At 54.1% G+C, this 23,883-nt stretch overlaps 1 protein-coding gene across 1 annotated transcript in view; it reads left to right on the top strand.

Annotated features, from left to right (window-relative positions):
- LOC127055960 (uncharacterized) overlaps positions 1-23,883 on the top strand; it is a 46,341-nt gene that overhangs the window by 16,098 nt on the left and 6,360 nt on the right. The window contains exons 2-14 of the mRNA XM_050963555.1: positions 7,331-7,382; positions 8,854-8,939; positions 9,614-9,661; positions 10,521-10,667; positions 12,172-12,249; positions 14,032-14,114; positions 15,498-15,635; positions 16,350-16,463; positions 17,010-17,140; positions 19,994-20,211; positions 22,436-22,519; positions 23,043-23,163; positions 23,478-23,668. Coding sequence (XP_050819512.1) covers positions 7,331-7,382; positions 8,854-8,939; positions 9,614-9,661; positions 10,521-10,667; positions 12,172-12,249; positions 14,032-14,114; positions 15,498-15,635; positions 16,350-16,463; positions 17,010-17,140; positions 19,994-20,211; positions 22,436-22,519; positions 23,043-23,163; positions 23,478-23,668 — 1,491 coding nt within the window. The remainder of the gene's footprint in view (positions 1-7,330; positions 7,383-8,853; positions 8,940-9,613; positions 9,662-10,520; positions 10,668-12,171; positions 12,250-14,031; positions 14,115-15,497; positions 15,636-16,349; positions 16,464-17,009; positions 17,141-19,993; positions 20,212-22,435; positions 22,520-23,042; positions 23,164-23,477; positions 23,669-23,883) is intronic.

Below are 23,883 nucleotides of genomic sequence, written 5' to 3'. Positions count from 1 at the left end.
CTCCCAAAGCTGCTGTGGCTCTTAGAGGGTAAATAGCAGTGAGACTTGAGTGACTGGGCCTGAGATGCCCAGGGAGCAGATCCGTGGAGCGGGAAGGTGCCAGTTTTATATAGTCCCTTTTTACCATAGCCCCACTGTACATGAAGGTCACATGCCAAACCTAGCATGAATAATAAATGAGTGCTGGATTGAAGTTGTTTGTCTCTTACTGCTGCCCTAGAAACTGGCTGTAATAACACCACCAGTGACTGCTCTAACTGGGTTGACAGGCTCCAGTGTCTGAATTGCTGCAGCATCCTCTGCTAAAAGCCTCACAATCATTGGGATACATTTCAGCAACATAAGAATGGCAGTACTGGGTTAGACCAATGGCCCAGCTAACCCAGTAGCCTGTCTTCCAACAGTGGCCGGTGTCACATGCTTCAGGGGGAATCAACAGAACAGGGTGATTTATTGAGTGATCCATCCTATGTCATTGAGTGATCCATCCTATGTCATTGAGTCCCAGCTTCCGGCTGTCAGAGCTTTAAGGACACCCAGAACATTGGGTTGCATCTCTGACCATCCTGGCTAATAGCCATTGATTGACCTATCCTCCAGGAACTTACCTACTTGGTTTTTTAACCCAGTTATACTTTTGTCCGTTACATCTTCCCCTGTCAACCAGTTCCACCGGTTAACTGTGCACTCTGTGAAGACGTATTTCCTTATGTTTGTTTTAAACTTGCTTCTATTAATTTCATTGGGTGACTCCTGGTTCTTGTGTTATGAGAAGGAGTAAATAACATTTCCTCATTCACATTCTCTACCAGTCATGATTTTATAGACCTCTACTATATCTTCCCCCCCAGTTTTCTCTTTTCTAAGATGAAGAGTCCCAGTCTTTTTAATCTTTCCCCATATGGAAGCTGCTCTATACTCCTAAACATTTTTGTTGCTCCTCTCTGTACTTTTTCCAATTTAATATATCTGTTTTGAGATGAGGTGACCAGAACTGCGCACAATATTCAAGGTGTGAGCGTACCATGGATTTATACAGTGACATTATGCTATTTTCTGTCTTATTATCTATCACTTTCTTAATGGTTTCTAACATTCTGTTAGCTTTTTTAACTGCCGCTGCACATTGAGCAGATGGTTTCAAGAACTAGCCACAATGACTCCAAGATCTCTTTCTTGAGTGATAACAGCTAGTTTAAACCCCATTGTTTTTTATGTATAGTTGGGACTATTTTTTTCTAGTGTGGATTACTTTGCACTTAGTATTGAATTTCATCTGCCATTTTTTTACCCAGTCAGTCTGTTTTGTGAGATCCCTTAGTAACTCTTCACAGTCAGCTTTGGACTCAGCTGCGTTGAGTAATTTTGCATCATTTTCAAACTTTGCCACCTCACAATTTACCCCTGTTTCCAGATCATTTATGAATATATTGAACAGTACTGGTCCCCGTACAAATCCTTGGGGGAACCCCACTAATTATCACTCTCCATTGTGAAAACTGACAATTTATTCCTACCCTTTGTTTCCTGTCTTTTAACCAGTTACTGATCCATGAGACGACCTTCCCTCTTATCCCATGACTCCTTACTTTGCTTACTAGTGTTTGGTACGGGACCTTGACAAAGGCTTTCTGAACATCCAAATACACAATATCAGCTGGATCACCTATGTCTATGTTTGTTGACTCCCTCAAAGAATTGTAATAGATTGGTGAGGTATGATTTCCCTTTACAAAAGCTGTATTGACTCTTCCCCAATATATGGTGTTCATCTATGTGTCGTATAATTCTGTTCATTATTAGAGCTTCAATCAGTTTGGCTGGTACTGAAGTTAGGCTTACCGGCCTGTAATTGCCTCTGTAGCCTTTTTTAAAAATGGGTGTTATGGGTATTAGCTATCCTCCAATCATCTGGTACAGAGACTGATTTAAGCAATAGGCTACATACCACTTGTAATAGTTCTCCAATTACATATTTAAATTCCCTCTTGGGACCATCTGCTCCTAGTACTTCTTATTGTTTAATTTATCAATTTATTCCAAAACCTCCTCTATAGATACCTCAGTCTGGGACAATTCCTCAGATTTGTCATCTAAAAAGAATGGCACAGGTGTGGGACTCTCCCTCACATCCTCTGCGGTGAAGACTAATGCAAATAATTAATTTAGCTTCTTTGCATAGCTATGTCTTCTTTGAGTGCTCCTTTAGCACCTTAATCAGCCCCACTGATTGTTTGGCAGAGTTTCTGTTTCTGATGTACTTTTAAAAATTGCTGTTAGTTTTTGTGTCTTTTGCTAGTTGCTTGTCACATTCTTTTTGTTTTGTTTTGTTTTGTTGGCCTGCCTAATTATAGTTTCACATGTGATTCGCCAGTGGTTATGTTCCTTTCTATTTTTCTTGGTAGGATTTGACGTCCAGTTTTTAAAGGATGCCTTTTTGTCTCTAACTGTTTCTTTTACTCTGCTCTTTAGCCATGATGGATCTTTTTGGCCCTCTTACTGTTTATTTGGGGGGCAGGGGGATATATTTAGTCTGAGCCTCTATTATGGTGTTTTTAAATAATTTCCATGCAGCTTTTAAGGCATTTCACTCTTGTGACTGATCCTTTTAATTTCCATGTAATTAGTTTCCTCATTTTTGTGTAGTTCTCCTTTTTGAAGTTAAAAGTTACTGTCATTGGTTTCTTTGGTATTTCCCTCCCTACAAGGATGTTAAATTTAATTACATTATAGTCTCTAATACAGGGGTAGGCAACCTATGGCACAGGTGCCAAAGGTGGCATGCAATCTGATTTTCAGCGGCACTCACACTGCCCGGGTCCTCACCACCAGTCCAGGGGTCTATGCATTCTAATTTAATTTTAATTGAAGCTTCTTAAACATTTTGAAACCTTATTTACTTTACATACAACAAAAGTTTAGTTATATATTATAGACTTATAAAAAGAGACTTTCTAAAAATGTTAAAATGTATTACTGGCACGTGAAACCTTAAATTAGAATGAATAAATGAAGACTCGGCACAGCACTTCTGAAAGGTTGCCAACCCCCGCTCTAATACCAAGCAGTTCTTGGACCAGATCCTGTGCTCCATGTAGTACTAAATCAAGAATTGCCTCTCCCCTTGTTTCAGCATAAGCTTTCGTGGGCTACAGCTTACTTTATCCGAAGAAGTGAGCTGTAGCCCATGAAAGCTTATGCTGAAATAAATTTGTTAGTCTCTAAAGTGCCACAAGTACTCAAGTTCTCTCCCCTTGTGGGATCCAGGACTAGCTGCTCCAAGAAGCAGTCATTAATGGTGTCTATAAATGTTATCTCTGCTTCCCATCCTGAGGTGACATCTACCAGGTCAATATGGGGATAGTTGAAATCCCCCATTATCATTGGGTATTCTGTTTTTGTAGCCTCTCTAATCTCCCTGAGTATTTCACAGTTACTATCACCATCCTGGTCAGGTGATCGATAGTATATCCCTACTGCTATATTCTTCTTATTGAAGCATGGAATTTATACCCATAGAGATGCTGTGGTACAGTTTGATTCATTTAAGATTTTTACTTTATTTGACTTTATGCTTTCTTCCACATATAGTGCCACTCCCTCAGCAGCATGACTACTCTATTTTTCCAGTAAATTTTATGGTGTCCCATTGGTTATCATCATTCCACCAAGTTTCTGTGATGCCTGTTATATCAATATCCTCATTAATACCAGGCACTAAAGTTCACCCAGTTCAGTATTTAGACTTCTTGCGTTTGTAAACAAGTGCTTATACAATGTATCAGTATTTAGTTGTCTGCCTTCCTGTGATGTAATTGACTGGGACTCTTTTTCATTTGACTATTTCTCTTCAGTTTCTTCCTGTACTTTATCTACTTCTATCCTCTCCTCATTACTAGGATATAGAGTATCCCCTTTAATAAACCCTCCTGTAAGAGATGTCTCTGTCCGAACCGTGTGCTTCTTCTCACTTGTCAGCTTCCCCCCAGCCCTTAATTTAAAAACAGGCCAGCAACCTGGTTCCATTTTAGTTTAGGTGGAGCCCATCCTTCCTGTCTGGGCTCCTCCTTTCACAAAAGATTCCCCAGTTCCTAATAAAACTAAATTCCTCCTCCCAACACCATTATCTCATCCACCTATTGAATCTCTCTCTGCAGGTCTGCTTGTCTAACTGACTCTAGGTGTGGAACTGGAAGCATTTCAGAGAATGCTGCCGTGGAGGTCCTGGACTTTAATCTCTTACCCACCAGTCTGAATTTAGCCTCCAGGACCTCTCTCCTACCTTTCCCTATCTCACTGGTACCTACATGTACCACAACCACCAGCTTCTCCCCAGCACTGCAAACAAGTTTATTTTGATGTCTCAAGAGGTTCACAATCTTCACACCTGGCAGGCTTCTCCTGGTCATCTCCTGGGCACTATGCAGTTCTCCTGGTCATCACAAACCCAACTATCTATATTTCTAATGCTTGAATCCCCCACTATTATTACCTGTCTCTTCCTAATAACAGGGGTTCCCTTCCAATGGAGTGGTATCCTCAGTGTGAGAGGATACCGTAATATCATCTAGAAGGAGGACACCGTCTAGCATGTGGAATAAGGGAAATAAGCAGGAAGCACTCGAAATGCTAGTAAATAAACACAACTATGACATAGTTGGCATCATAGAGACCTGGTGGGATAATACACGTGACTGGAATATTGGTACAGAAGGGTACAGCTTGCTCAGAAATGATTGGCAGGGAGAAAAGGGAGGCGGTGTTGCCTTATATATTAACAATTTATGCACTTTGACTGAGATTGACATGATAACAGTTTTCAATTATGTGAAAGGTACAAGAAGGAGGAAGAAAAATTGTTTTTCTTAACCTCTGAGGATAAGGCGATGCAATGGGCTTAAATTGTAGCAAGGGAGGTTTAGGTTGGACATTAGGAAAAACTTCCTAACTGTCTGTGTGGTTAAGCACTGGAATAAATTGCCTAGGGAGATTGTGGAATCTCCATCATTGGAGATTTTTAAGAACCCTAAACCTAAGGTTACACAAACACCTGTCAGGAATGGTCTAGATCAGGGGTGGGCAAACTTTTTGGGCTGAGGGCCACATCTGGGTGCGGAAATTGTATGCAGGGCTGGGGCAGGAGGTTGCAGTGCGGGAGGGAGTGTGGGGTGTCGTAGGGGTGTGGTGTGCAGGAAGGGGCTTAGGGCAAGGATTGGGGCAGAGGAGGGGCACGAGGTGCATGAGGAAGCTCAGGGCAGAGGATTGGGGTGCAGGAGGGGTGTGGGGTGCAGGAGGGGACTCAGAGCAGGGGTGCAGGAGGGGTGTGGACTGTGGGAGGGGGCTCAGAGCAGGGGGTGGGGGTGCAGGAGGGGTGCAAGGTGCAGCAGGGAGCTCAGGGCAGGGGGTTGGGATGGAGGAGGGCTGCAGGGTGCAGCAGGGAGCTCAGGGCAGGGGGTTGGGGTGCACAAGGGGTGCGGGGTGTATGCGGGGCTCAGGGCAATGCACAGAGCCCTCTTCCCCCCTGCCTGGGGGTCACAGAGACCTGGCGCCAGCTGCTTCTGAGCACAGCGTGGGGCCACAGCACCGCAAGGGGCAATCCCACAGGCTGGATCCAAAGCCCTAAGGGTCCAGATCTGGCCTGCGGGCCGTAGTTTGCCCATCCCTGGTCTAGATAATTGGTCCAGCCATGAGTGCGGAGGACTGGGCTAGATGACCTCTCAAGGTCCCTTCCAGTCCTATGATTCTATGTCGGGTGATCATCTATTATTTTAAAATGAAGTGTTTCCTGATCATTGATTTATTAATGCTCATCAGCGTCTGTAGCCATCGGCCCTGCTCTGGGCTGTGCTCTGCTGTTACAGAGCCAAATATCTGTGGTTTATTTTTGGTGTTATACCAAAGGGCACTCAAGTGAGGTCACATGGTTGCTGTGAGACCCCAGAACACTCAGACAAGGGAGGTGTGTGTTTCAGGGGGCTTTCCCAGGAGCAACAAACTGATGGAATGCAACTGATGCTCAGGGTGTGTGGAGGGGCTTTGCTAGAGGATAGTCTGTCTCTTGTTTAGATTGTAAACTCTTCCAGGCAAGACTATCTCTTTGGTACAGTTTGTACAGGGTCTAGCATGCTGGAGCACTGATCCAGGGCTGGGGGCCCAGGACACTCTAGTGAGGCAAATGAATAACAGTAAAAATAAAAAGAATGGCGGGTCATTAACTAACAAGGTTTGGAGGAGATGAGGTTTCTCCAGAGACTTGCACATTTAAGCCATCAGTTTGAATCCAGCCCAGTTCAGTAGTGACCAGAAGTCAATCTGTGGGGCCAGGGGAATGTGAAAGGAGTTGGGGGTGCCAATGGAAAGATACCTGTTGTTACTGGCCTCCTGTTGCAGGGCCACATGGGGGTGGGGGGTGGGGCAATTTGCCCCAGGCCCTGGGCCCTTCAGTGGCCCCCACGAGAATATAGTATTCTATAGTATTGCAACTTTTTCTTATGGAAGGGGCCCCTGAAATTGCTTTGCCCCAGGCCCCCTGAATCCTCTGGGCAGCCCTACTCTGTTGGCTGTCACAGCAGGGGCCAAGCACTGAAATGAGCGGTGAAGTCTGAAGTCCCCTCTCAGCCCTAGAAGTTGCCCCAGAGGGCTGGTTTGAGGCACCTCTGGGAGCCAATGTGGGAGAAGATTGCTCTGCTTTTGACAGTGCTGCAGCCATACAAGCAGATGACTTCAGCTGTCTGAGTGCTGCAGGGGAGGCATGGAAGGAACTGCCCTTGTGCCTACACCCCCAGCTCTGCCCTTGAGGCTGGGGCGCTGCTCTCCCCAGCTCTGTCCACACCTGCAGCTTGTGCTCAACTGGTGCAAACCCCTCACCCCACCTCCAGCCTACACCTACCTCTGCTCCCCTGAGGAGCATCAGGATAGGGTGGCCAGACAGATTAAAAATGCATGGTAACTTCATCTCCCTTCCATGGAAAAGGAGCTCACCGGCTGGAGAGTGCAGTAGAGTGTCGGCTATGGACGCTGGGCAGGTGAGTGCTGCTGGGGTTAGCTGAGGGACCTGGAGTGGGGAGGTCTGGGAGGGGCGGCTCCCTCATTGCACATTGTCCTGTGACTGTCCCCTTTGTCCAGCTTTGACATCTGGCCTGTTGCTTCCAGCTCCTCCTTGGGCTGGTGGTGAGTGGGAGCCAGGTGCTCTCTGGAGCTGGCTGGTGCATCAGGAGCCAGGGAACTGGCTTCCCCTTGTGCTTCTCCTTCAGTTCCCTAGCAGTCTGCTCCTGGAAGTGCTGGGCCTGGGGCAGAAGCCCTTACCTCTCTCTGGTGTGCTTCCTTCCAGGCCAAGCAGGAGGCATGTGTGCGAGCAGCAGTGGGACTCCGACACGCAGCAGGTATGGTGCCCTGGGCAGCCAGCAGCAGGGGGGGTCTAGGGCATGAGTGCCTACAATTCATCAGGCCCTTTGTGTAATTTTGTCAGGGGATTGGCTCCTGTGTCGGAGTGGGGAGTGGTCTGGGAAGCTGATGACTGGTTCAAATCCAGCCCAGCCTGGTAGGCCCAATTAGGCACCTAACTGTCCTTGAAATCAATGGGAGAGAGGCAGGTAAATCTCTCTGCAGAGCTGGACCCAAAAGCCAAGCGCATCCGTTGCTGCTGTGAAAGGAGCTGGGGTCTGTGTCCAGCTGGCCTGGCCAGAGCCCCATGGTGAGAATGGCAATAAGGCAGCCAGGCACGAAGAGCAGCCAGAGGGAGATGCAGAGTTAACTGGAGAGGGGCATGATGAAGGGGGCACAGGGAGAGGAAGGAGATGGGCCAGGGGAGAAGGGGGTGAGCTGGCTCTGGGGGGCACTGCAGAATGAAGACACACCTTTGCTCTCTGAGAACTGGTGCCTAAAGTGGGGCGAGAGCAAAGGCAGCAGGGTACCTGGGAGGCTGCACCCTGCCTCTCCTCAGCTTGGGGCTCCGAGTGAAGGGCTGGCTAGGCTCAGGCTCCAAGGGGGAGGGGCAGGACGCTCAGGCCAGCACTTGGAAGTGGTTTTGTCAGTTCACAGCAAGGGGGAACTGATGACTGGAGTGTTCCTTTGTCAGGGGCCTGCAAGAGGATAGTCCCCGACCGCAACAGGAACCCGGGGATGGTTACACCCAGCAGGCTGCAGTCAGCCATGATCTCACTCCCTTTAGCAACCAATGTTCAGGCCTCCCCTCTGTGCCTGAGCCAGCAGTAAAGCCAGGTCATGTCTACACCACTGCAGGGAACCAGCTGGGCAGGGCCAGCAGCAGCAGGGCTCAGTGACCTTCCTCACCCTGGCCCTTCCCTGGCTGCAGGACCACCCGAGGGGAGGATGGGCTGAGATTAAACCCAAATTGCTGAGGATCCCCGGGGGGGCCAGGAGGAGGCCAGTGCTCCCTGGGAAGGGGAATTGGGGTGGGAATGGAGGGCAGCCTGGACTCAGCAGGTAAAAGACCCATGGGCGCATGTGGGCCAAAGTCCCAGTGCCTGGGGAATGGCAGGTTGGGTCAGGTCACCCGGCTCTGCTCTCGCTCCTGTTTCCTGGCCCATTCTTCCCATCCGGCATGTGGCTTCATGTCCCTGCTGTCTAGGCCTTCCATGGGTGCCACAGGTGGTGCTGCCAGGCCCAGGAGATCCAGTCTGCAGGTGTTGTGTGGGATGGCACATCCCAGGCCTCACTACAGCTGGTTCCAGGGGAGTGGCCCCTGCAGATCAACTGGAGCGGATCAGGCCCCAGGGAGCAGAATCTCCCATAGTTTATTTCTTGATCATGTCCCTGATCCGGTGTTTGTGCCCCTGGCCCCCCAAACTGTGTGTAAATAGCCCTGACCTGTCCCCTTGCTCGACATTTCAGGCTTGGGGAAGCAGGAGAGTTTCCGGGTCGTGAATGAAGACTCCAGCCAGCTGATTTTCATAGATAAGGCAGACAAGGACATTCAGGTAGGTTTGGGTAGTGTCCGGGGCAGGGTCCTCACCCCAAGCTGGAGTGAGGCGGGAAGGTGGGGATGCTCACATCATGCCCGTGCTCAGGTTGTGGCCTGGAAGCTGCCTGTGTGAGGAGTATGGCTGTATGCAGGGGCAGTGTTGGGCTGGCCCCTCCATCCAAGCACAGGATGAAGCAACAGAGGCCTCACCTCAAGCAGCAAGAATCATCCCACAGGGCACACCTGCCCTCTTACAAATCAGCCTTTGGGACTTGAGGGAATCCTGACCCACTGGGGTGGGGGGTGAGGGCTGAGTCCCAGGACTGTCTCATGGCCTGGCTTGGTACAGCTCTCAGCCCCTCCTGCATAGTCCTCTCACTTAGTTCCCCGCGGACGGAGTCCATCTCACCCACAGCCCCACAGGAGCAAAGGGCAGCAGCTCACTGCCTGCTCAGCCTCTGGCAGGTAGGAATTGTGCCAAGGCCACAGCTGTGGAACTGTTTCCTGCAGTGCAGTACAACGCTGCCAACCCCTGGAGCTCAGCTGCTATTGTTCCGCCTGCACTTGGCCTGGGGGGATGAAATACACCCCAGAGGTCCCCGTGGGACGGGAGAGCTCTGGGCCGTTGGGTGCTGGGGCTGGATGAGAGGCAGAAAGGGCTAAGTGCTAACCCAGCTGCTGTCTTTCCAGGAGGGCTGCTTCACATTCAATGGCATCTTTAGTCTGGACACAGGGCAGGTACGGTGGGTTCTGCATGTCTGTGCTGGGAAGGGGAAAGGCCTGGGGCCTGCACTCCTCTCCTTAGACTCAGGGGCAGGCAGCACCGAGAGGCTGATCCAGGAGCCAGACTGAGTCCTAGACTCCCCAAGCCCTGAGAACTGATCCATGTGTCTCACCAGAGCTCGGCCATGTCCCCTGGGATTATCCTGGCCCCGCAATCACGACCGGTAAGGAATGGCTGCTAAGCGTCTTGTCATGATCCCCCTGATCAGCCTAGGCCTCTGAGGGAACCTTGAGATCCAGGGATAATGTGAAGCATGGTCCAGTGCACTCGGAAATAGCCCAAGCAGCAGGGGTTCCCCTATCCTTGGGACTAATCTCGAGTCTAGTCCCTGTGGGCATTTCACCATTGCTCCTGCCCCCACAGCGATGCTCCATCCTGGCATTCCCACTCTTACTCACGCTGCACAGGGGTCTCCTATCCCCCTCCCCTGCTCCCAGCAGATGCCCCCTTTGTGGTCCCAGGCCTCCTTCAGGGGCTGTGCCATTCCCAGTCTGCCTCTCCAGGACCCGACTGACAAAGGGCTTGGGGTGCTGAAAGCGTCCCAGCCCAGCTGTTAAATGGCTTTATATTCACATGGCTGAGCACGTTTCAATGTGGTCTCTACCTCTCCCGACCAGCCCCAGGCCCAAAGCCCTCAGCAGGGGCCAGCACCAGCACTGGGGGTGGGGGAAGGAGGCTGTGGGGCTGCCTGAACTAGGGAGTTTGGGGGTGGGGGGGGAGGCCCGAGGGCAGGGCTTGGAGCAGTGTTCGAGATCTGCCACAGCTCCCCTAGGGTCGCTGTGTCCTGGGTTGCTCCCCTTGCTTTCTCTTCAGGACGATATGTTTTTGGAGCTGGTGAGACCCCTGCTGGCCATGGTGCCCCTTGGTTACAGCGTGTCCCTGCTGCTGTGGGAGGCCCATTGCACTGGCACCAAGCCGCAGCCTCAGGGCACTGGGCAGCACCACAGCATCATCCAGCAGGTGAGTGTAGCCGGTGACCCAGGGGTTATTGCTGGGTCCTATCTCCATCTCACCAGGCTGGTTTAATCCTTTGGATGCTCTGGGTTGGGATGGCCCACTCCGCTCACTGTCATTAACCTTCCAACCCTTGTAGGCTGCCTGGAGCTTGGCACTGAACTGGGCAAACAGGAATATACATATGTGTGCTGGGTGTGGTGTCCTGGTGTCAGAGGGCAGCCAGGGGCACCATTTAGGTAGTTTGGCCGGGCAGATCTGGGCATCACAGCAAGGCAGGGAGAGATGTTCTCCCCCTCTGGGTGCCCCAGTGGTTCCCTGCTCCAATGAGGTGGGAGCAGTTCTGATATGGGGAGAAAGCCGCGAGAGGGGCAGAAAGTGCAGGGGGTGAGGAGGCGGCTCTGCCATGGGGAAGGCACCATCTCTGCTCCCCGCTTCCAAGCGTGGAACTGTGCTGGCTCTGCAGTGCTCTGGCCACTGCTGCCTGGAAACCGCTCAGCACCGTTGCCTTCCCATCTCCTGTCACGTGGCAGACAGACAGATGGAGGCAGTGGTGTAGCCAGCACCAGCTTCCCCCGGAGGATCAGAGTGGCCAGGTAGCTCAGCCAGCCTGTGGCTCCCACAGGGTCACAGCAGGTGAAGGTGGCAGGGGGTGCTGGAGCCAGACAGGCACCTGCAGCTCATGCATCATCCGAGAAAGGGGAAGGGAAAATGGGTCAGCGCCTGGGAGAGCCAGTGAATGCGTGTCAATGGGACCCTGGGACATGCCTGGCCTCCATTGCCAGACCAATTGGGGTTGTTGCTACATGAGGCACTTCTCAATCTACACTCTGTCACCTCCTAGCACAGTGTCTGGCCTCTCGCCTAGCTCAGCATGTCCCGGTCCCCCGTAGCATCAGCTCCACATGAGGATAAGAACCTATTAAAACTGTAACTGGAGGAGCTGCTCCTTTAGCTTGAGCTGTAGTGGCTCATGCTTCTAGCTCTGATGGGTCAAACCCTGCTAACAACCTAAGCAAGGGGATTGGTGTGGGTAATTTGGGTGTAATCCAATGGCAGTGAATAACCACAACGAAGGCTCCTGAAGTAGACTGACATTTACATTTTACCATTCACAAAAATCCAAGGGCTTCCAGGGCCTAAGGGACTCCTGGCCACCACTAAATTTCCCCTGCACCCCCATTGAAATCTGAACAGCCATTGGACACAGCGTCCCAGGGGTCAATTGGCAGCCAGGGATCCATTGGCTATGGCATCCCAGGGGTGGGAGAGACAGCCTGGGGAGGCTGCAGCTCACGTGGCAGGCGGTGGTCCTGAGCTCTCAGCTCACCCAAAGGGCCCAATCCCGCCCTTCCATGAACAGACATGACAGACCCTGAAATTGAAGGGAGCTCCCCCAGCTATTTGAAGGCAGGACAGATCCCAGCTTCAGAAGAAGCCCCCAGGCCACAAATTCCAGGGAGCTGGTGAGCAAAGCACAGGTCTCTGAGCAGTTTCACCCCCTCTTCAGGTGATAGAAACCGTCTTCCAGGATCCCAAGCTCCCAGGGGATGGCAGGGAGCAACTGCAAACTGTCAGCTTTGTCCAGGTAAGATGGAGTGCGGGAGATCCACTGCTGGCAGGCTGGCATGTGCCCCGGGCTGGTGTGTGCCCCAGGCTGGCTGCCCATCCTCTAGCCTGGGCCTTTGGCGGGGGAATGATTTTATAACCCTCATTAGAGCAGTATCTGTCATTGCCTGTGGTGGGGCCCTGGAGCTGCTGCCCTCAGCAGGCTCTGAACCCCAATCTGTGGGTGCAGGTGCCAGCCTGGTGCATAGGAACCATCCCCTGCCTGGCTCTCCTGGGTCTGAATGCCCCCTGCCGATGCTGCCTCAAGACAGGTTTGTGCCTTGAATTTAAACGTCAGAAAGAGGAAACAAAGGAAAAGAAGCAAAGGAATGGAGGGGTGCAACCTACTGTGCCTAGAGCCAGCACCTGAGGCTGGGCCATGCCTCCGGATGGGGCTGTGGCGTGGTTAGCTCTTTGGGTTTGCAATAATACTGTTATCCCTGCTACTGCCTGGACAACCAGCTGCCTAACAACTTTCCCTTCAGAACAATTGGCACGGATCCCTGGGTATGTCAATACCAAAGAAGCATGACAAATGTTTCCATTCAGAGAGGCCCCCGGGAATGTTCCTTTATGAAAAGGAGAGTGGGCAGACTGCTTCTGCATTAACTTCCTCCCCCATCTCCTGGAGGACGGAACTATGACATTGATCCTGCCATCGGATCTGTGCGGGTGAAACCCAGCCTCTGTGCAGAGTCCTGCTCCTGCAATCAGATCTGCGTGGACAGCACAGTCCAAGGCTGGGAGCTCAGACAGACAGCTGGTTAACTGCCCATCATTCCCTGCCATAATGGAAGGGAGGGCGAGGAAGGAGGCTTCTGGTGTTTTCCCATGGGAAGCAATCTCATTTCCCACTCTCACAGCCAGCAGAAGGGAAGAAATCCAGGGCCGGCAGGATCCTTATTTTATCAATCAAGGCTCACAGCAAAAACATAGCAGGATCTCTGTGACGTTAGGGCAGGGGCAGCTTTACCAAGTTTGTTCTAATGAGAGAAAAGCAGAGCCAGGACTTCTGATAAAAGTACAGACCCCACCCCCCTCCAAGGGCCTGATCCAAAGTCCTGTGAATTCCTAACTTCAGTGGAGATGTGGGTCAGGCCCCAGATGGGTCCAGCTCTTCCACTATCCCCCTGACCACCCCACATTATTGGGATGCCACAGGTTTTCAGTGCACCTGCTGGAGACACATGCAGTCCCCAGCCACAGCCCCACCCAGTTACCCCCGCCCCCCGGGCAGTGCTGCCCCCAGGCCCTCAGTGACATTGTGACACTGGGCAGGAGCCAAGCTTTCCATTGCTGACCAAACTCTAGTTCCCGTCAATTTCCTTTCACATCCCTGCACATGCCCCATGGAGAGCCAGCCCGCCGGGAATGGGGAGGCTCCCAATTCAGCTGCTTTACAGATCACCACGTATAGTCTGTCAAGGATGAGATCCCTAGGCATAGAGCTGCTCCAAGGCCTCTGCACCAGGGCTCACTGGAGCCACGTGGCTGGCTCCCTGCATTAGGGGAATGTCTGCGATCAGGACTCCGTGTTTCCCATATGGAGCTAGACCATTGCAGGGATTCCTCATTGTTACAATAGCCCCATGGCTCAGGAGCCCTGTGTGAAACCACCCAGCCCACGGTGTGTTCTCCCAGCCCCCCACCCCTTGGGCTCCTGCCCCCTCGCCATGGGGCACTCCCTACCCAGACAGCCCAGTGCCAGCTCTGCTCCATGCCCAGGGCGACCCCTGCTCAGTACTAATGCTGCTTGTTATAGCTTTGTGCAGACGGAAATGCCTGGGACCTCCTCAGCCCCAGAAATCAAGCCCTGCACGTGCTGGACGTCCCTCCACTGGGTCTGTACGTACCTGATCCCTCATTCCTGCTCCTCCCAGGGCATGCGCAAGAAGCTTCCAGTCCCCAGCAGCAAGCTGGGCAATAGAGGGGCTAAGGTCACAGTGGGGGGATGGTTTCAGTGACATCTCTGAAAGTGACACACTGCCCTTGGCCAGAGCACGTGGAGCTTGGGCTTGGGGCGCCACAGCAGAATGTGGGTGTGTGGTCAGGACTAGAATAGGGAATAGTGCTCAGGACTGAGCATTGGAGGTGGGAAGGCAGGACCAGGAGAGCGAGGTGTGGAGCAGGCCAGGACTGGGCACCTTTGGCAGAGGTGTTAGGAGCCCAGGACTGGACAGGGGTGGGGGGACTGTGGCTCAGGATTGGGATGCACTGCAGAGCTGGGTGTGGGAGTGCAGGAGAGCAGGAGGTGCACTGCAAAGCTGGGGATGGGAGTGCAGGAAAGTAGGGGTGCACTGCAGAGCTGGAAGGAACCCTGCCCAGCACCCAGCCACTGTCTCTTCCTCCCCCAGGGGCTTTGAATCCTTTTGTTTCTAAAGCACTTCATTTACTCTGGGACAAGCCTGCAGTGGAGAGGGGATGGGCTAGGGGCTGGCTGGAAGAGGCCCGTTCCCAGCTGCTGGCAGCAGTGGGGACATGCCATGACCATGCAATCAGGGGCAGCTGCTTGGTAGGGCCGGCATTGTGCTGCTCTGCACTCACTCCCATTGATGGTACCACCCAGCAAAGCCTGACTCGGGGCAGGCAGAAAGCAGCTTGGCTGGTGGCATCTGGAGGGAGGTATGGGGAGGTCTCCCACTACAATACGACTGAGGCACTAAGGCTGCAGAGGGAAGAGGCTAGGCTCCACCCCCAGTTGCCTGCGGTGGAGGGACAAGGTACTCCAAAGGCCAATGAGCAGCTGCTCTGCTCTGGGAATGGCGCCCAAGCCTGGGGGGATGTGAGGGGGATGGGGTGGGCTGCTCCCTCCTAAGCCAGGGCAAAGAATGGGAGGAAAGGCCTGGGTGATGGGCTGCAAGAGAGAAGAGCATCTCTGATGTTGGAGAATGTGTTGACTCCACAAGCCTGTGACCCCGAGCTCTGCTCATCACGTGGTCTGGTAGGACCCAGGGTGATTGCAGCCATGGGGATACCTGGGAATCCCCCCAGGCCAGCCTCTCAGTCTGCATAGGGACTGCCTCACCCCTGGGCTGGGGTGAGAGCTGATCCTGTGGGCCGGGGTTGGGGGTGATGGTGCTAGTCCCTCCAGAGCAAGGGCCAAAGGAGGAGGGGGACAGGGGAGGAGATCCAGAGGGTTTGGTTGCTCTGCCCCATGCTGGGCTCATGCTGGTTCCCCCCCTGTGCTCTTTCCCCTGGAGCCTCTTACTCCTGGCTCTCTGTTTCTAGGATGGTGGAAGGAGCAAGTGAAATTGTTGTGTCCAACTCTACAGCTGCCTACAGCTTCTATGTGAGGGGGCTGGAGGACAGTCCAGCACTGTCCCAAGGGTGTTCGCAGCAGTCCCAGCTGGAGCAGGATGAAGCCATGTAAGGGTCAAGGCTAGGGGAGGACAGCCCAGGGTGTGTGTACTGGTGGGGGGAGGGCTCTGGGACTGCTACTGCACACTGTACATCTTCTGTAAGGGACCCTGCACGCTCCTTGGCCATCTCCCATCCACTTCCCAAGTAGGCCTGGCCCTGTTTATCTGGGTGAATTCCCAGAGCACAGGTGGATTGGCTGGCTGCCATCTTTGAGAGCTCAGGGCCAGATCCCAAGGGCTCCCCAGCCAGGGCTTGAGGGGCCGTGTGTGCAGAAGAAGGGGACTGGAAATGGGACCAAAGGGGCTTTCCCAAAGCCCAGGAAGGGGAGAAGGTAGAGAAGCTGCTGACAGGATCTGAGCACTAGCCCTCTGGCCCCTGGAGGTTGGATTCGGCCCTGGGGCAGTAGATCCTGCACCCCTCTGGACAGAGAAGCTCCAAGGCATCTCCATCAGAAGCAGCCACAAGCCAGGCAGTGTCTTCATGCCAAGCTCCCCAGATGTGTACCTAGAGGGGAAATTGTGGTAACTTGCTCAAGTGCTGTCACAGCAGCAGGACTGACTCAACTAGGTCCTGCTGCGTCAGCAGCTGAGCCACAACCCAACACCCTGGGAGCATGCCAGGGAAGGGGCCGTTCCACTTGTCACGGCCTGTTGCCCCCTGGTTCCTGGGAAGGTGAGCAGCTGCCCCCTGTGCGTGCCCTCACTTTCCTGCCTTCCCCAGGTGCGCCAGCCTGTTCACCCTCACCATGGAGCAGGAGCTGGAGGGCTGCAGGCACCAACGCTCGGCTGTCAGGATTTTGGAGTTCCCCCGAGGGGCCAGGCCCTGTGTGGAGCCGTATGTACAGGGGGGACATGCAGCTCCAAGCTGCTTCTCCAGGGCATCAGCCCATGGCTTGTCCATGGGCAATGGGGTCCTGTGGAACTCACTGCTGCAGGATAATGAGACCTATAGTTCCATACGTTTGAAAATAGGCTCAGATTGGTATATGATCAGCAGCAGCAATGGCAGCCAGGGCTTGCAGCTTCACTTTTATTTATGTGCATGGCCATAGCACTCAAAAGCCCTGGCCAGGATCAGGCCCTCATCGTGCCATGTGCTGTACAGAGCCTGCCTAGTCACTAGCTGGAGGCAGGAAGGGATTCCCCTATGGGACCATGGTGCCCAAACAGCCAAGAGTTTCACCCACCTTTCGTCAGCAGCACCTAGCACTGGAGACAGGCGCCCAGGCTGGGTGGGGCTGGGCCATGTGCTGGGCCCTTGGCCTTATACTTTGATTCCCACCTTAAGTAATAATAATAATAATGATTATAATGATGTGCTATTGTCTCTGTGCCCTCCTACCTGTGGAGCTCTCACACCCAGTGTCCTGTCTCTCTGCAGTCTCTCACCCCTGCTCCAAGCTCTGGCTCCTGGTGAGCTCCCGGATGATGCAGGATTCCTCCTCTGGATTCTCAAGCGGGTGCTAGAAGGAAACAACTTCACGTTCCTGCTGCTGTGTTTGACCCTGCCAGGTACTTGTCCCACTTCTGCCCATCATACCCACTTCACCCAGGGCTGGCTCTAGGTTTTTTGCTGCCCCAAGCAAAAAAATTTTTGGCTGCCCCCCACCCCAGCCCTGGGCTCTCACCCCCTCCACCCCCTGCCACCTGACCACTGGGCTCTCTCTCCCCTCACATACCCTACTTGTTGCCCCGGCCCTGGGCTCCTTCTCCCCCACCTGCACCCCCTGCCACCCCAGCCCTGGGCTGTCACTCCCCCCATCCTCTACCATCCCAGCCCTGGACTCTCCCCCTCTCCCCGCCGCCCAGGGACGGCTCCAGGCCCCAGCATGCCAAGCGTGTGCTTGGGGCGGCAAGCCGCGGGGGACGCTCTGCCAGTCGCCAGGAGGGCGGCAGGCAGGGTGCCTTCGGCGGCCTGCCTGCGGAGGGTCCGCTGGTCCTGCAGCTTCGGTGAGCTGTGGGACCAGTGGACCCTCCACAGGCACCCCTGCTGGAGGTCCACCAGAGCCACGGGACCGGCGACTGGCAGAGCGCCCCCTGCGGCATGCTGCCGTGCTTGGGGTGGCCAAATGTCTAGAGCCGCCGCTGCCGCCGCCCCAGCCCTTGGCTCTCTCTTCCCGCACCCCACACCTCCTGCTGCCCCAGCCCTGGGCTCTCTCTTCCCACACCCCCTTACACCCCCAGTGGTGGGCTCCCCCCCACACCAGTGCTGACTCCACCTGCTCCCCCCTTGCCTCCAGCCGGTCCAGTGCTGGCCGAGTCGGGGTAAGCAGCAGGGCTCCCGGGCCTTGCCTTAGCCCAGGGTCTCTCCAGCCAGGGCTCCCACCTCCAGGACCAGCCGGGACCCAGGAAGGCAGAGCTGGGGGACCGCCCCGGGAGGGGGCTGAGGAGCCGGGGCAGGGTAGCCCCAGAGGGAGTGGAGCCCCAGAGAGTGGGACACAGGCCCCGCACGGCAACGCCTCGCCCTCTATGGTCTCGCTGCTGCTGCTGCTTCTGGCCGCCTTGCCGCAGTCCCTGGGCAGCTCGGGCTGCTTCGCCCAGCCCCGGCTGCGGTGCTGCGGGGGTGGCCTCCCTGTGGCACCTGCAGGCGGCTCCATGTGCCCCGTGGGGCAGCCCCCAGCCCAAGTGTCCCCCGCTAGGAGCCTACTCAGCCCAGACACAAGGTGCGGCACTGCTCCCCCGTGGCGTGAACCGCAGCGGCTCTAGGGCGTTCCCTGCGCACAACGCGCTACTGCTGCCAGGGCTGGCTCTAGGCTTTTGCCACTGGGAGCAAAAAAAAAAAAAAAGATGGCCAGAATGCAACACTTGAAAATGTGCAGCCCCAAGCACCTGCTTGGTTTGCTGGTGCCTAGAGCCAGCCCTGACTCCACCCCAGGGCAGGGATTGGTGTCTGGGGTCCATGCACCAATGCTGAGTCTGCCCCCTGCTGGGCAGACCCTGGAACAACCACATTCAGTTAGCAGAATCGCCCCATCTGCCAGACAGACTCCCCGAGGGCACAGCCAGGACATGCCTGCAGCTGGGGGTACAGCCCAGTCCAGAGGCAGCACATTTACAGCGAGCACCTGGCTCTGGGTGGAGCCAGAAGGAGCCATGCTGGCCTATTCTGTGATCCTACAGATAGAGGCCCGTCAGGAAAGGAGAGAAGGGCATGAGATTAACACTCCCCATCCCCTTGCACTGCTCTGGACAGAAGGGGCCACTGCCTAGTGCTGCACTGAGTGGGGTGGGGCTAATCCCTGGCCCTGGGGCTGCTCTGAGTGGAGGGGATTAGTGCCAGCAGCTCCAAAGGCCAATGTGTTCATCTGACTCTGCCATGCACTGAAAGATGCCCAGGGGTTTGCCTGGGTTACTTCCTTTCGCCCTCCCTCCACAGGCCTCCCTGTGTCTCTGCACTGCCCTTCCTGCACTCATCTAGCACTGGCTTTGAGGGCCCCATCATGCAGTCCCACCCCTGTGGGTGTGAGAGCCTTCTTCTCTGCAGCAGACTCCCTGCAGCTCTGAGCTCATCTTAGCCCTTGGCAGGACAGAAGCACTGCCCCCCAATGGCTGTCCCCCTTTCACTGTAATGGAGTAGCTGCAGAGGCCCATCCAGGCAGCGAGGATGAAAGACGTTCTGCAAAGTAAAGGCAGAGAGTTTGTTTCAGGGCTTCCCATCGATCTGCTCACCGGGCACCTCTCTGTGCCACGGCAGCTCGTCCCTGCCGTCCCGGGTCCACCTGATGTGTTATCATGCCGGGTCCTGAGTGAGGGGAACTTTTGCATTCACATGCAGCAACCACAGACCCCAACATCTGAGAGTCCCGTCCCATGTTGGTCCCTGGGCCCCATTTCTTAGTGATCCCAGATAGATTCCCCAGTCCTTGGCCTGTGATCTCTCCGATCTTTTCCCCAGAAGTTGGCCATGGTCTGACATTCCCACTGGGAGGTCAGGAAGGTTCCCTGCTGCTCAGAGCATGGTGCCAGCTTGTTAGTTGGGAGCCAGTGTCTGAAAAAGCAGCAAAGAATCCTGTGGCACCTTATAGACTAACAGACGTTTTGGAGCATGAGCTTTCGTGGGTGAATACCCACTTCGTCAGATGCACGTCAGAAAGACTCCCCAGAGCTCACACCGGCTGTTGCCTCCAGTCCCTGCATGGCCAGCCTGGGCAGAGTGACTTCATGTTGGTCTGCAGGGATTGTTACTGTAATTCAGTGCCCAGACATGGCTAACTGGACTGATTATTCCAGCAAATTCCCCTCCCCCCTCCATCCTCCCACTGCCCTCTTTCCTGTCTCCCTGGCCTCTGCTCCCTGTAGTCTTTAAGTGTATGACATTGACTCCTGCTCCAGCAGCTCTCATGGCTGAATGCTCTGGTCTTGTAGATGCCTCTGGAGAAGAGATCCTGTCAGCCCTCTCGCTGGCTGAGCAGGTGAGGGGACTAGCCAAGAAGGTCTCACCAACCCACTGGGATCCTGCCAAAGCAGCTTGGAGGCAGAGGGCAAAGATCCGAGAGCTGAGGGCCCAGCTCCTCTCCAGCAGCAGCCGCACAGTGCAGGAGAGTGTGATCAGCCAGCTGAGGAGAGTGCTGAGGGACCTGCAGGTGGGAGAAGCAGATGCACTCAGGGCCAGTTTAAGGATGTTTCACGCCCTAGGCAAAACTTCCACCTTGCGCCACCCCTGCCCCTCCACCCTAAGGCGCCTGCCCTCGCGGCAGCTCCCCCCTCTGTCCTGAGGTGTCCCCCCTTGCGGCAGCTCCCCACCCCCACCCTCTGCCCTGAGGCACCCCCCCTGCCCCAGCTAACCCCTGCTCTGTGCACGAGCACCTCGAGCATGCCATCCCTGCTTCACTTCTCCCGCCTCCCAGGCTTGCGGCGCCAATCAGCTTAGGCGCCGCGAGGCGGGAGAAGTGAAGCAGCCATGGTGTGCTCAGGGAGGAGGTGGGGCAGGCGTGAGCTGGGGCGGAGAGTGCCCCTGCGTGCTGCCCCCCCCTGCTTACTTGCTGCAGGCGGCCCTCCCCACGCTCCCCTGCCCCAGCTGCCAGCGGCGACTGGGACGGCTGAAGATCAGGCCGCCGCGATCACTGCTGAAGAAAATGGCGCCCATCCCAAATCCTAGCGCCCTAGGTGACTGCCTAGGTTGCCTAAATGGTTGCACCAGCCTTGGATGCACTGCACATCTAGTTGTACACAGCTGGGACACTCGTGCCCAGGCGGGCTAGCCCAGGGCTGTACGCCATTCTTCACAACACAACCAATGATTTACATAATGGCACTGAGAGTACACTTATAAAGTTAGTGGACTATACCAAGCTGGGAGGGGTTGCAAGTGCTTTGGAGGATAGGATTAAACTTCAAAATGATCTGGACAAACTGGAGAAATGGTCTGAAGTAAAAAGGATGAAATTCAATAAGGACAAATGCTAAGTACTCCACTTAGGAACAATCAGCTGCACACACAAAATGAGAAATGACCGCCTAAGAAGGAGTACTGTGGAAAGGGATCTGAGGGTCACAGTGGATCACAAGCTAAATATGAGTCAACTGTGTAACACTGTTGCAAAAAAAGTGAACATCATTCTGGGATGTATTAGCAGGTGTGATGTAAGCAAGACAGGAGAAGTAATTCTTCCACTCTACTCTGCACTGATTAGGCCCCAACTGGAGTACTGTGTCCAGTTCTGGGCACCACATTTCAGGAAAGATGTGGACAAATTTGGGAAAGTCCAGAGGAGAGCAACAAAAATGATTAAAGGTCCGGAAAATGTGACCTATGTGGGAAGATTGAAAAAATTGGGTTTGTTTAGTCTGGAAAAGAGAAAACTGAGAGGGGACATGATAACAGTTTTCCAGTACATAAAAGGTTGTTACAAGGAGGGAGAACAACTGTTCTCCTTAACTTCTGAGGATAGGGCAAGAAGTAATGGTCTTAAAATAAAGAAGCAAGGGAGGTTTAGGTTGGATATTAGGAAAAACATCCTAACTGTCAGGGTGGTTAAGCACTGGAATAAATTGCCTAGGTAGGTTGTGGAATCTCCATCACTGGACATTTTAAAGAGCAGGTTAAACACCTGTCAGGGATGGTCTAGATAATCCTTAGTCCTGCCATGTGTGCAGGGGACTGGACGAGACGACCTCTCGAGGTCCCTTCCAGTTCTATGATTCTATGATCCTCAGCTACTGCGCCGGCTTGTACCAGTGCATACAGGGAAAATCTGGGCAGCTGTCCCGCAGTGCTTCAGCAGGGGCACCAGCACGCAATGCATTCTGGGATGGAGGAACATCACCCATCCAGCCAGCAACATAATAATGTTCTGATCTACTTCTGGGAAGACAGCCATGTGCCAGGCCAGGGGCGTGGGACTCTGGGCTGTCTAGGTTACTAGGTTCTAAGGATGGATGCAGCGTAGGTAGATGCACCATTCTGCCGATAGCACAGTGTATGCCTAGCTATGTGTGTGTGCTACATAGCTGTATGCATGCACAGTGCTGGATGCAGATGGGTTGGCATGGGTTACATGGCTGTAACACTCTGGGCCTAAGTCTGAACAGAAATAAAGCTCTTGTCTTGTAAACCTGAGTGTAAGCGTCTGCAGGTGTCCCTTGCTTTTCCTCAGGGCAGAAGGAGTTAGCCAGAGACTGGGGAGAGTTTGTCGCCCGGAAGGGGTTAGGATCTCCAATGCTCCAGGGCTGTGCAGTCAGCAGACACTGGAGGCCCTGTGGATGGTGGCCTTACCTAGGACTTGGCTTGCTGCCCCCTCCATGGACAGCATGGTACCTGTGGTTGTAACACACAGCACAGTTAGGTCTCCCGGGCCTGTTTTGCAGGTGCTGAAGAACCAGAGCTGGGAGAAAAAGAAAGAGATGTCGGAGGCATTTGAAGGAAGCGGGAGCCATCATCCTGAAACCAAGGTGAATCTGGGATTCCAGCTGCTGATCACTGCCCTCCAGGTGCAGAGCAGTGGCATAGGGACGTGACACAGGGCAAGGAACATCCCCTCCCCCTAGCACAGAGTCATAGGAGCAGGCATAAGTGATACAGATAAAGTCAGAATCCATCCCCAAGCCAAGCAGAGAGCTAGCTTACACAGTAACAGTGCAGCTCCCTACTGGGCCAGCTCTGGGTCTCATCCCAGCACTTTATGCACCATCTTCAGAATCTGGGCCACACAGTCAAGGGAAACCCACACTCAGCACTGAGTCAGAGGTTGGGCAGCTGGGGCCCTGCACAGCTGGCCAGCTGCTGGTTGGGCTGAGCTTGAGATGGCTGTGCTTCATCGCTGCAGGGGACTGAGGATTGGGGCTGGGAAGCAGAGTCTGTGTTGGAGGGGCTGCAAGTGAGGGAGAATGCTCTGTCAGAGGTCCCCAGTGTTACAGTGGATCCTGGCCTCATTTAGTTTTAACAGGGCCCTGTCTGATGTGTCCCACACTACAGGGTCAAATTCCATTGTGGCCGGGCAGGGACGATCAGCTTACAAACCAGGTGCTGACAGATATGCTGAGAAGCCAAGAGTTCCTGGACAGAGGCAACCCCAAGCCAGATGGAGACGTACCAGGTGTGGGAGCAATTTCAGGGCTGGATCTGTTCTTGCCTAACCTGGGGGTGCATTGGTTGCTAACATGATCTGACGGCTCAGATAAGTTGTTAAATATCCAGAGAATGGCCCCTCCTCGAGGTCAGCCTCAGCCCACACCAGCTGAGAGGGCATCAGCAAGACTGCTTGAAGTCCAGCTTGCTGTTAAGGGGACCCACAGTGGAGAAACTTCTGGGTTGGGGCCTCCTTATAAGAGAAAGGGGGGCTGGGAGAGGGGCCTGTGTGGCTGTGTTGGGGGTTCTGCTTCTTTTTCCCCAGCATTCCCTCCCCTGCAGATCCCCCTCCCTCTTTTCCTGCAGAGTTTGTTCCCCTCTGTAATGACAAAGGAGGCGAAGCTGCCACAAGTAGCTTCAGGTGGTTTGGCCGAATCCCCCCGAGCATGGGAGCAGTGACAGGGGAGAAGCCTTTGCAAAGTGGAGCCAGCAGAACACAGGAACCAACCGGCACTGCTAGTGTGACCGGCACGGTGAGTGCGATGCACTGGGGCTAGGAGAGAGGTCCACGGATACCGTAGGGCAGCCTGGAGTAGAAGGTCTCCCTGTCTGCACTGATTTGATTTCCCTAGACGTGACTTATGTCATGGTCACAGGGCAGCTGCACCTCCCTCTTGGGCCTTCCCCTCTCCTGGGTGGGATCCTGCAATTCTACTCTCAGGGTAGGCCCTGGGCTACAGCAGCCTGT

Source organism: Gopherus flavomarginatus, chromosome 7 (assembly GCF_025201925.1).
Source record: "Gopherus flavomarginatus isolate rGopFla2 chromosome 7, rGopFla2.mat.asm, whole genome shotgun sequence".
NCBI lineage: Eukaryota > Metazoa > Chordata > Testudines > Testudinidae > Gopherus > Gopherus flavomarginatus.
Note: the sequence above shows the minus strand (reverse complement) of the source record. Positions and strands in the feature narration are given on the sequence as shown.